General features: G+C 37.6%; 1 protein-coding gene across 6 annotated transcripts in view; it reads left to right on the top strand.

Annotated features, from left to right (window-relative positions):
• PTER (phosphotriesterase related) overlaps positions 1–12,718 on the top strand; it is a 127,430-nt gene that overhangs the window by 47,366 nt on the left and 67,346 nt on the right. For 4 of the 6 annotated variants that reach the window (XM_056800156.1, XM_007504921.3, XM_001368355.4 and 1 more), the window contains 2 exons: positions 7,407–7,870; positions 9,378–9,643. In XM_056800156.1, the coding sequence (XP_056656134.1) occupies positions 7,407–7,870; positions 9,378–9,643 (730 nt within the window). Of the gene's footprint in view, positions 1–6,417; positions 6,515–7,406; positions 7,871–9,377; positions 9,644–12,718 lie in introns of all 6 variants that reach the window. The other 2 variants (XM_056800154.1, XM_007504924.3) reach the window with 1 other exon arrangement.

Genomic DNA, 12,718 nt, shown 5'->3' with positions numbered 1-12,718 from the left:
AGAACAGAAAATTTGCCTGGTGCTAAAGCCCCAGACCATCAGACAGATACACTAAGAGCCAGTCCCCCTCACTCAAATTTCTGACTGGAAAGGGGAAGAAAAACCATAGAGATGGCAAATGGTACAAAAGTGCAAAAGCCTCCAAAAACCAAGAAAAGCAAGAAGGGGGTGATTTGGATACATTTTAAGGAGCAAAAATACAAAATACAGAGGAGATAGAAGAGGAAACACAAACAAATGCTCTAAAACCTTCCAAAGGAAATGGAAATTCTCCACAAACTCTTGAAGAATTCAAATCGGAAATTATAAAAAAAAATGGAAGCCTTCTGGCAGGAAAAATGGGAAACAATGCAAAAGGATTTCAGCAATCTGAGAGACCAAAATATGCAAATGCAGAAACAGCTTGAAGCCTCAAAATACAGGTCAGACCAAACTGAAAAGGAAAACCAGTCTTTAAAGATCAGAATCAGGCAACTGGAAGACAATGATCTTGCAAAAGAGCAAGAATTAATAAAGCAAAGTCAAAGGACTAAAGAATTAGAAGATAACATGAAATATCTCACTGAAAAGGTGACAGACCTGGAAAGAGAGACAATCTGAGAATCACTGGTCTACCAGAAAAGCCAGAAATAAACAGTAATCTTGATATCATAATACATGATATCATCAAAGAAAACTGCCCAGAGATTCTAAAACAAGTGGACAAAATATGCTTTGAAAGAGTCCACAGAACTCCCTCTACACTAAATCCCCAAAAGACAACTCCCAGGAATGTAATTGCCAAATTCCAAAGCTTCCAAGCAAAAGAAAAAATCTTACAAGAAGCCAGAAAAAGACAATTTAGATATAAAGGAACACCAATCAGGGTCACACAGGACCTAGCAATTTCTACTCTGAACGACCATAAGGCATGGAACATGATATTCAGAAAAGCAAGAGAGCTGGGTCTTCAACCAAAAATCAGCTATCCATCAAAACTGACTATATACTGTGATAATTAAAATGTTTGGGAGCAAGGGAAATATATATAACAATTATGACCACTGAAATATGTTTTCTACTGTGTCTTGGTTTTATATAAATATAAGATGGTCGCCAGGGAATATATCGCCAATTTATGAATATGCCAAAGCCAACTGGGTTTTATAGAGAAATTTAATTTATAATACACTGATTAATCAATATAAAAAGAGAGAAAGTAAGAAAGGAATAAGAATGAATAAATCAGTCAGTTGGTTTTATCACTCACCCAAGATCTCTCTAGGTAAGGCTTCTCATGCCAACCTCAGGCTCCACCTTCAAGAGAGCCTCCTTTCAAGAAATGTTTCCAGAGCCTTCTCCTCCTGACTCCTCCTGAGTTCTCCTTCCACAGCCTCTTTCAAGACCTCTCCAGGAGCTCTCCCTCCAGGACCTCTCTCCTCTCAGCCTCCTTCAGAGCAAAACCTCCTCCTCTCAGAGCAAAAAACCTCTCCTTCTCCTGTCCTCAGACCCTGCTATATTTAAGGAAATCATCTAAATTCCCTCCCCTCAGTTCTCACATCTACCAATCACTGTCCATGTCTCCCCTGTGCCAATGGTGGCTCTAGTTTAACCCTGGACCACCCAGAGGTCTGTGGCTTTGCACATGTCTGTTGAAGGTCATATTCTCAAATAATTAAATCTTGATCTTGCTGCAGCCCTTCCTAAATCCTGTTACTCTAAGTAGGGTGGAGATTGTATTTTCCAAGACCTGGTTCTGTCATTCCAAGTATCTCTATTGTATTAATTCTAAAATCAATCATGACTCAAAGAACTTCCTGTTCTATGCTTAAGCATAGATCAAAGCCCTTTCCATTGTTTAGCAAAAGGTTTCTGTCCTAAAGTAGTCTTAAGTATGGAGGAGAAAGATCCTCCCATGCCAAGGGGTTTCACATTCCAATAGAGTTCTTACTATCAGTAGGAAATTTTTTCCAGTATGAAATTTCCCAATGGTGAAATTTCCAACATTCATAAGTCTAAGAAATTTTAAGGTTTACAATACTTCCAGGGGAAAGTATGGGCATTCAACAAAATACAAGATTTCCAAGAAAAGACCAGAGCTCTGTGAAAAGTTTGATATCCAAACACAAAGACCAAGAGAAACATGAAAAGGTAAATATGAAGGAAAGGGAAAAGAAGAAAAATGTTATCTTTTTCTTTTATTCAAACTCTCTTCTATAAGGGCTACATTTATATCAAATTATATATATATATATATATATATATATATATATATATATTACTATGTGGGGAAAATATAATGTTTAACTCTCAAAAATTGTATGCATCATTAGAGTAGTTAGAAGAATCATGCCTAGGGAAAGATTGGGACATCAAGACAATTTGGTGAAAGGGGGGAAAAAGAAAGAAAAAGGGAGGGGGGAATCATTGAGGATACTAAGATTTACATCAAGAAATAGAGGGGAGGGAAACTAAATAGAATAATCTTTCCCACACAAAGATACACATGAGAAGGGGACAGGAAAAATTCTCCTTCTCCTATAAGAAGGAAAGGAAGAGAGGTTTTAAACTTAAACTTTAAACTTAAACCTTACTCTCAATGAAATCAACTCTGAGAGGGAAGAGCATCCAGATCCATTCGGATCTTGAGTTTTATCTTATCCAACAGGGTAAGGAGGAAGGGAAAACCAAGGGGAGTAGGGGAAGAAGGGACAGAAAAAGGGAGGGAAGAACAGGGGGGAGAGGAAGGGAACAAAAAGGGAGGGGCTAGAAAGGGAAACATATCAAGGGAGGGGACTAGGGGGACTGATTTAAAGTAAATCACTTTTGAATTAAAAGGTTATAGCTAAAGAAGAAATCACTTTTGAATTAAAAGGTTATAGCTAAAGAAGAAAGGTCAGAATTAGGGGAGTATATCAAAATGCCCCACAAGTGACAATCATAACTTTGAAAGTGAATGGGATGAACTCACCCATAAAACATAGGCAAATAGCAGAATGGATTAGAATTCAAAACCCTACCATATGTAGTCTTCAAGAAACACACATGAGGCGGGTAGACACTCACAAGGTCAGAATTAAAGGATGGAGTAAGATCTTCTGGGCCTCAACTGATAGAAAGAAGGCAAGAGTTGAAATCAGGATATCTGACAAAGCCAAAGCAAAAATAGACCTGATTAAAAGGGATAGGGAAGGTAACTATATTCTATTAAAAGGGAGTATAGACAATGAGGAAATATCACTAATCAGCATGTATGCACCAAATGGTATAGCAACCAAATTTCTAATGGAGAAACTAGGAGAATTGATGGAGGAAATAGACAGTAAAACCAACAAGCACAGACATAGGAAATAAAAAATATGGCACACCTTTGGGAGACCAGCAGCACCCAGACAGTCCTACTCATATAGCTGTTGAGTTTTTTTATCTGTAAGCCCAGTTATCCTCATTTCTCACTCCCAGAACTCTCCTTCCTACAAAAGCAAACTGTATCCACCAAGCTACCCGTCCTGGGGAGGTCTAGGATCATCTAAGCATCTACTGAGGAAATCATTGATAGCAGCTGATATCACCCAACTGCTGTAGTAAAATCAGCTCAGATATCCCTTAACCCTGTTCTCCTTTCCATTGTGGTGTTCTGGAACCTGCCTCTAATGTTAAAAATTCACCTTTATACTAGATATTTCTTCCATCCTCTGATATTCACTTAAACCTACCTTTCTTCTGAAAGATATCACATCTCTTGGCAACATCTCCAAGGCGGAGCTTGGCTCTTCCTTCATACTCTCTAATACATAGGAAAAGAAAGAACAAGTAGCAGAACTCTTGTACCCTGATGCCATTTTCAAGCCCTCACCTCTGAGAGCATACCTATGTTTCTTTAAAGTTCATTGTAGGGAACAGCTGTGTAGCTCAGTGGACTGAGAGCCAGACCTAGAGACAGGAGATCCTAGGTTCAAATCTGGCCTCAAACACTTCCTAGCTGTGTGACCCTGGGCTAGTCAATTAACACCCATTGCCTAGCCCTTACTGCCCTTCTGTCTTGGAACTAATACATGGTATTGATTCTAAGTCAGAAGGTTAGGATTTAAAATATTCATTTTAGGTAAATTAAGTTGTGTCCTGTGCATATCTGTGTTTCCATCAACTATGGACAGATTCCCTATCATTTTTCCTTCTCCACTATATCCCACAGTGTATACCAGTTTTGATTCTATCCCTTAAATTCTCTTCTACTCTGACCTCTCTATCTATTCAATACTGACTTCCTGGTTCCTTAATGTCTCTAGTTCCCATAATCTCTGGCTCCATTGTGTCCCAGCTACAAACAAGAATGCTCATATCTTGGACCCTTATTGTCCTTCCTCTTCCCATTCAATTGAATTCACCTCAGGTGCTGGAACTTGTAGATAGAGTTCTGCTGCAAGGTTCCAAGGGTCTGGGACCTGAGTTGCTTCTGTTACTTCCCTAAGAGCAATAATGTACAATTGTTCCTTTTGGCTTGGTCATTATTACCAGTTCAGCTGAACTGTCTGCTAGAATTTTATTCAGCACCTCTTTTCCCCTGTTCCACCTTCTACTCAGTTGTACATGAAGATAGCTCAAGGGAAGTCATGACCACTTTCAGGAAACAACCTAACAAAACAAAACCTGTTTCTCTCACCTTCCCTTTTTCAACACTATGCCATGCTCGTGTCAAATTGAAGGGGAGAGGTTCCCAAGAGCCCTCCATTGGATCACAGCAGTAAATATGTTTCAGGGTAACTGTTAGAAGGGGGCTCTTAGAGCAGTGGATCTCAAAGGATGTGTCCAGGAACATTTCGTTAGGTGTGCCCATATTGTATGCAGTCACATGAATATGTTCTGGTCGAAAGAAAGAAAGAAAGAAAGAAAGAAAGAAAGAAAGAAAGAAAGAAAGAAAGAAAGAAAGAAAGAAGGAAGGAAGGAAGGAAGGAAGGAAGGAAGGAAGGAAGGAAGGAAGGAAGGAAGGAAGGAAGAGAAAGAAAGAAAGAAAGAAAGAAAGAAAGAAAGAAAGAAAGAAAGAAAGAAAGAAAGAAAGAAAGAAAGAAAGAAAGAAAGAAAGAAAGAAAGAAAGAAAGAAAGAAAGAAAGAAAGAAAGAAAGAAAGAAAGAAAGAAAGGAAAGGAAAGAAGGAAGGAAGGAAGGGAGGGAGGGAGGGAGAGAGAGGAGAGAGAGAGAGAGAGAGAGAGAGAGAGAGAGAGAGAAAGAAAGAAAGAAAGAAAGAAAGAAAGAAAGAAAGAAAGAAAGAAAGAAAGAAAGAAAGAAAGAAAGAAAGAAAGAAAGAAAGAAAGAAAGAAAGAAAGAAAGAAAGAAAGAAAGAAAGAAAGAAAGAAAGAAAGAAAGATTAGGAACCACTACATGAGAAGTGAAGATGATCTTCTGTAATTGCTGTCTCTCTCTCCTCATCTCTGTTTCTCGTATCTCTCCTTTATGTTCCTCCATTTCTGTTTTACTTTGTCTCTACCTTTTTGTCTCTGTCTGTCTTTTTCTACCTAATGAGGGAGCCTAAGTGGCTAAAGACTCTAGAAGTTGTATTTCCTCATAGCTCAGGAAGAGAAGAAGCTAAAGGTCAGAGCTTTCCACAACATGGGGAAAGGTAAAAAGATCTTTCTCCTTAGTGGAAGACATAAATGCATGAGAGAGAGAGAGAGAGAGAGAGAGAGAGAGAGAGAGAGAGAGAGAGAGAGAGAGAGAGAGAGAGATACATACACACATATTTGCACATGGGTATATGTAACTATATGTGCATACCTATATATACTTTATACATGTGCATACACACATTTCTATTCACTATCCAGAATAAGCTTTTGGTCATGAGATAAAGACCCAGGGATAATGGGGAGCTTCAGAACCATCTTTCAGTGGTCATTATAGCCATCTGTATCCATCTCTGTCATGAGAGTCTTTTCTTCAATAGCAGGGAGCATTCTCTTAGAGAATGTACTTCCAAACACAAGGGAAGAAATGGATCTTTGGTTTCTTCATTATAAAATGAAGGCGTTGGACTGGATGAAGGGTTTTTAACCTGGGGCCCATAAAGTTTTAAATACATATATATGTGTGTGTGTGTGTGTGTGTGTGTGTGTGTGTGTGTGTGTGTATTGATAACTTATCTCAAAAGAATTGTTTTCCTTTGGAATCCTATGTGCTTTATTTTATGCATTATTCTAAAAAGGCGTTTTTGGGCTTCCTTCACCAGACCACCAAATGAGTCTATGACACATCAAAAAGTTAATAGCCCCTGGGCCAGATGGTCCCTTACAGTTCTAAGTCTGGAATCTTAAGTTTCCCTTTTAAAAATAACAGTTGAAATTTATATAACACTGCAATGTTTATGAAGTATTTTACATTCACTATTTCATTTAAGTTTCACTACCACCCTGTGTTAGGTTCTGTTATTATTCCTATTTTCCAGGTGAAGAAACTGAGGCTCATAGAGTAATTGATCTCTTCCCAATCCCAGTCACAAAGCTACTAAGTTTCTTAGGATTCAAACCCAGGTCTTCCTAAATGTGAGTTTCACTGCTCTTTTCCTTCTTAAGAATATCTACAATACAAGAAGAAGACAGAAATTTGATTAACAACTAAATCATCGTTAACAAATTGAATCATCAGGTTCCTGTTATTGAAAATGAGATTTCCACACATAACTGAGAATTATTATCTGTAGAGCAGCTTTTGTGGTTTGCAGAAAGCCTTCTTCATGTACCCTACAGTCACATAACATCTATAATCAGTAGACCTGAGTTCCAGTTCCAGCTCCATTACTTTCTATCTATATGGCATTAGGCATAATCCATAGTCTCTGAGGGCTTCAATGTCAGAATGCATAATGAGTTTGACTACATTATTTCCTAAGGTCTCTCCTTATCAGCTCAAAATTCTGAAAAATCTGTGCCAAATGGGATGTGATTCTCTTATTCCAACTTCTTTTTTTCAAGGGTATGACGTAGAATAATGACTAATGGAAGAATCCTGTTAACTTGGTATAAACCTTGAAGGTTAGAGAGGGCAAGAAAAGTGAAGATTGTGGGTAGGGTGATCTGAAAGGGCATAGCTAAGACTAATGAGATGAAATTAAATGAGAGAAAAATGTGGACTGAATATCAAGAAATATTTCCTCCAGATGGGGTTGTGATTAGATCTTGCAGTCATATCCCAATGGAAGTAGTATGAGCCTCCTGTATAGCCCTTGTCACTTATAATTCAACTGGACTTTAAATGCTCCAAAAAATACATAGTAAAAAGAAACCTAACATTGGCAGGATGATAAGTGAGATGACATCTCTAATTCCATTGATTCAGTCTCAGGTGCCTGCTCCTAATCACACATCCTCTCACAGATGGGAGGGGTTTGTGTTTCTGTTAGATTGTTCTTAACTGCTTTTCTTCTTTCTTTTTCAGAAAATAGTCTTGCTAAAATCCTGTCCTTGGAAATGGCTTCCTTAAGTGGCAAAGTGCAGACAGTTTTAGGTCTTGTGGAACCAAGTCAACTTGGCCAGACCTTAACCCATGAACACTTGACCATGACCTTTGACTGCTGCTATACCCCTCCTTGGTCAGGCCAAGAAGCTTTGTCTAAGGGATCCTTTGAGATGAAGAACTTGTTTTGGATTCAAAATAACCCCTATTCCCACAAGGAGAACCTTCGACTAAATCAAGAGACTGAAGCCATCAAGGAGGAGCTCTTATATTACAAGGCCAGTGGTGGTGGGGCTTTAGTAGAAAACACAACCTCTGGAATTAGTCGTAATGTGAAGACCTTGAAGTGGTTTGCAGAAGAGACTGGAGTCCATATCATTTCTGGGGCTGGATTTTATGTGGATGGAACACATTCTCCAGAGACCCGTGCCATGTCAATAGAACAGGTAAACCAGTCTTGGTCAATATCTATACATCAAATTAGAGTAGTATTGTCTTTACTTCCTTATTATTGATGAACTTCAAGTCACATAAGAAAAGCTCATTGGCTCAGATGTAGTGGTGCATGCTACAGAGAGTCATGGGGGAGCAGAAGGAGATGGAGGTTGAATGCCAGATCAATAATAGTTCACAAAGAAAACTTGGGACAAAGAAAATCTTGACATACTGTATGGGTGAAAGTTCCCAAATAGTGATAATTATGTTTCATGTGTATTGTATCAGTGCTCAATAGTAGTACCATGGCCTGTTTATAAACCTTAGTTTTCCATTATAAACCTCAATTATGCAAGCTCAATTTTCCTTCACAATTTTATAATAACCCAGCAGTAAAAATTCACTGTAGGGTGAAACTTGGCAGGCAGAGACTTGGCATGTTTGTGAATTTTTTTACCTCTCCCTTTTCAAAGTTGGGGGTTGGAGAGAGTGTGGAGGACAATCCACTCATCTGTTTTGATCTTTAGCATGATAATGAATAGGAAGGGTGAGTTAGGAGAGGAAAATTAGGAGTGACTCTTCGAGGGATATAGAGAAATAGACAAACAGACCCCAAAGAGTATATTTACCATCATCTATTACATGGTAATAGCAGAGTAGCTGTATTTTTGCAAAGAACAATTTGTTTGAGTGTTCATTTTCAAAATTATAATTCTCCATTTCTTTAATCATGAGGACTTTGCTTTTCCAAAATATGTAGGCATTCTATTCTCCCAGCATGCTTGCACACAACCCAATTACTCTTAACAACCATCTTAAATGCATGAACTTAAAGGTATAATGTCATAGGGCAGATGAATTGTGTATAGTATTTTCTGTTTGTGTGGGGTATTAAACAGAAAAGGTGGAATAACAGGTTTACTTACTGTGAGCTTAATTTATTCCACAACTGTCTCTGTCTGCCAGATATTATAGTTTGGGCAACAGACTACTTTCTTAATTCTATACATTTTCTAATTGCTCTTTCCCTCATTTGGTTCATTGATCTTAAAGTCATAGGTTTTATGCATAGCGAAAGAAACAGTATGTTATAGTGTCAACCTTGAAATCAGGAAAACTGGTTCAAATCCTGCCTCCTACATATACCAGCAACTTGAGGAGCAAGTTGTTTTAACTGCTTAGAACCCCCCAGTCAACCTTCTGGTGCAAAAAACTCTAGATAAGCTGAATTACCCCCTTTATGTCAATGGGAGGAATGTTCAAAAACCCATGAAATCAATAGTCTGGAATTTCATCTCTTATGCTTCTCCCCACCCCACTCCCTAAAAATATTCCATTGGAAATGCACCTTAAGTCTTTAAATTGGAAAAATGAGGTAACTTTGTTTCATCCAAATAGTACCCAGTACCTCCTAGGTGTTCAGTGGAAGGCTGTTCAAATAAAATATTTGTTGACTAAATATTCTTCCGATAATTATTTTCATGTACCTTTTGTTTATAAGGTGTTCTCGTTCTTTAGCTTACAGAGATTATTACTAATGAAATACTACATGGAGCTGATGGGACCGACATCAAATGCGGAGTTATTGGAGAAATTGGCTGTTCCTGGCCTCTCACCGAAAGTGAGAATAAGGTACTTCAGGCAACAGCCCATGCACAGTCTCAGCTTGGATGCCCAGTTATTGTCCACCCTGGGAGGAATCCAAACTCACCCTTTCAGATTATACGAATCTTGCAAGAAGCTGGGGCAGACGTCTCCAAGACGGTCATGTCTCACCTTGACAGGTAAGAAAACTGCACAGGAACCAGCTTTGTTCAGAGCACAGGTAAAAAGCCTGTTACGTATGCAGGGGCCAAATCAACCAGCCTTAACGTTCTGTTATTTGTTTTACTAGTCTACCACCAGGAGATGTGGAAATGAGCAAGTCGGTTTAATCTACAATGGCCACCTAAATTAAGTTCTGTTAGCCAAAGGGAAGTTGTTTGTCAAGTTGGAGCACAGAGTCTTTTCAAAGTTGTACAACTGCCATTTCAAGCTTTTATGGGACAGTCATGGCCAATTTACCATATTAGGTGATTATATGGAGTTGTAATGAGTATCATATTAACAAAAAGGGGAAAACAAGAAGTGTTCTCCCAAATGACTATGGTATATATTTGTTATATATGGTATATAAACACCACATATAATATGCCATATTATATATATACCATATAATATATATGTACATACCATATTATATATATGCCATATTATATATGTATACCATATATATGTGTATTTGCATACCTTAGTATATATACCATATTATATATATACCATATTAAATATATATACCATATTATATACACACCAAATTATATATGCCATATTATATATACACCAAAGTATATATGCCATATTAAAAATATATAGCATATGGTATATATTCACCAAATTATATATACCATATAATATATATACCATAGTGTATATATACCATATTTTATATATAATAGCTATACACCATATTATATATATATACCTCACATTATATGTACACCATATTATATAAAATATATATATTTGAGATGGTCAATTTAGCCTTGGAGGTCCTTTGAAAAGTCTATGAGAAATACAAAGAAAGAACAATTTAAAAATCTAAAAGGAAATAATATAGGGTTTCATTTAATTCATATGATGGATCTTTTTTGGAATACTCATCTGTTCTGAGTTCATGACTGCTATGTCAGTGGAGTACAGACCCTGGAAGGAATGACCAATCTGAAAGGTTTACCAAGAGTTCCGTCATCTGTGGACTGAGCCAAGAGCAAAAAATCAAAGATCCATATTATAGTAAGATAATGAATAAGAGGGGAGGAAAAGGGGGTAAGCATTTCTGTGTTACCTATTTTGCACCAGGAAATGTGCCAAGTGGCTTTCATGCATGGATTTTTTTTTTTTACAAATATTATCTCATTTGATCCACATAACAACCCTGTAAGGTAAGTGCAATTATTATTATCCCTATTTTACAGTTGAAGAAACTAAGGCAAACAGAATTTGGTGATTTGCCCAGAGTCACACAGCTATTACATTCTGAGGCTCAATTTGAAGTCCATTGTTTCTGATTCCAGGTCAAGAGCTTTACCCAATAAAGTATCAGCTGCTTCCCAACAGCTGCTCCTTCAGACAGTTCCTGAATGAAAGAAAGACAGAGGCAAAGAAATACAGAGACAGAGAGAATTTATTAAGAAGTTACTATGTGCCAAGCATAAATTATTATATATTATAAAATATAATCTATATAGAATATATTACATAGGGGGAAGCTAGGTAGCTCAGTGGATTGAGAGCCAGGACTAGAGATGGGAAGTCCTAGGTCCAAATCTGGCTTCAGACAATCCCTAGCTGTTTGACCCTGGGTAAGTCATTTAACCCTCACTGCGTAGCCCTTACCACTCTTCTGCCTTGGAACCAATACACATTATTGATTCTAAGAAGGAAGGTAAGGGTTTAAAATATATATATATATATTACATCAAAAGGTTATAAAAAAGTAAAGACAAAGAAAATCCCTGTTCTCAGAAAGTTTCAATCCTAATCAGGAAAACAACACTCAAAAGGGAAAGGTGGTCCAGGAGGAACTCATTGGTCCAGAGAGTTATGGGAATAGTGAATAGGGCCACAGATTGACATTTCCTATCCAGGAATATCAGCAACATTTATTTCATCATGGCTCATGATTCCAGAACTGGAGGGTAGGGAGGGAAGGGGGAGTTGTCTGTACATTGTAGCAATGGAATTTTCTTTATTAGAAGAGATGTCCAGAGAACCAGAGGGTAGGGAGTGACAGGAAACATGTTCACTGGTACTTTCCTGAAGTAGTGGTCCTGGAAAAGTCAATCACCAATCAGAAAACCTGGGTTCTTTGGCAGATTTCTTTCAAGAGCCAAGGCTATTGGCAAGGCTGTAAAAGACATAGTATATATAGGATGAGTAGCACTTATGGGTTTTATAAACAATCATAACAATGTAGCCAAGATTTTTCCATGAGTAATGGTTCTTAAATATAATGGATCGAAGAATTAATGCAGTTCTCTAGGTATGAAGCTAAGAATATTTTAGAAAATAGTTGTTATATGTCCGGGAATAACTCCATCCCAACAGATTGACAAATTCTGATGAACAGACCAGACATTCTGCTACTTAATTAACTAATAATATGGCAGAATTTATTAATTTAGATACTCCTCTTAATAGAAATATTATAGAATCCTGTGTAGAAAAAAACAAATCACTCTTACAGTTTGTCTCCAAAATGAGGAAACCAAGACCCATCAAAATAAAGCCAGTTATCTCTGCAGCTGTGATGTTTCACTACTTAGCATCTTAGGAAACTCCTGGTGTATTTGAGCTTGACATTATCACTAGGAAATTTCTATCCCAACAAGTGATTATAATATCTCTGGCATTTCTCTGACCATTGTTATTAATATGTACCAGATTCATCTGACTTTAAAATAACGATGCCCTAGGATACAGTTTGATTCTGAGATAGCATCTTTCACACTTAGAGATAAGGTTCAAGAGGAATTCTTCCTTCTCTTGCGTCTATGTAGTCAGCCCTGAGTAAAAACTTTGGGGATGACAGACGAGTAATTTAAATTCAACTCAATTCAATGAACATTTGTTGAATGCCTCCTACCAACAAGGCATCATGCTAGGTGTTATGAAGGATACAACAACAAATAAAACAGTTTTCACTCTCAAGGAGCTTTCTGTATAGATGAGATGGAGAACAAAATGTTACCTGGCAAAGGCAAGGGGGAGGTTTCATAAGGAAGGAGTTCTGAAAAACATCTCCCCATACAGTAGAA

This window comes from Monodelphis domestica, chromosome 5, assembly GCF_027887165.1.
Source record: "Monodelphis domestica isolate mMonDom1 chromosome 5, mMonDom1.pri, whole genome shotgun sequence".
Taxonomy (NCBI): domain Eukaryota; kingdom Metazoa; phylum Chordata; class Mammalia; order Didelphimorphia; family Didelphidae; genus Monodelphis; species Monodelphis domestica.
This window is presented reverse-complemented; position numbering and strand designations above follow the sequence as displayed.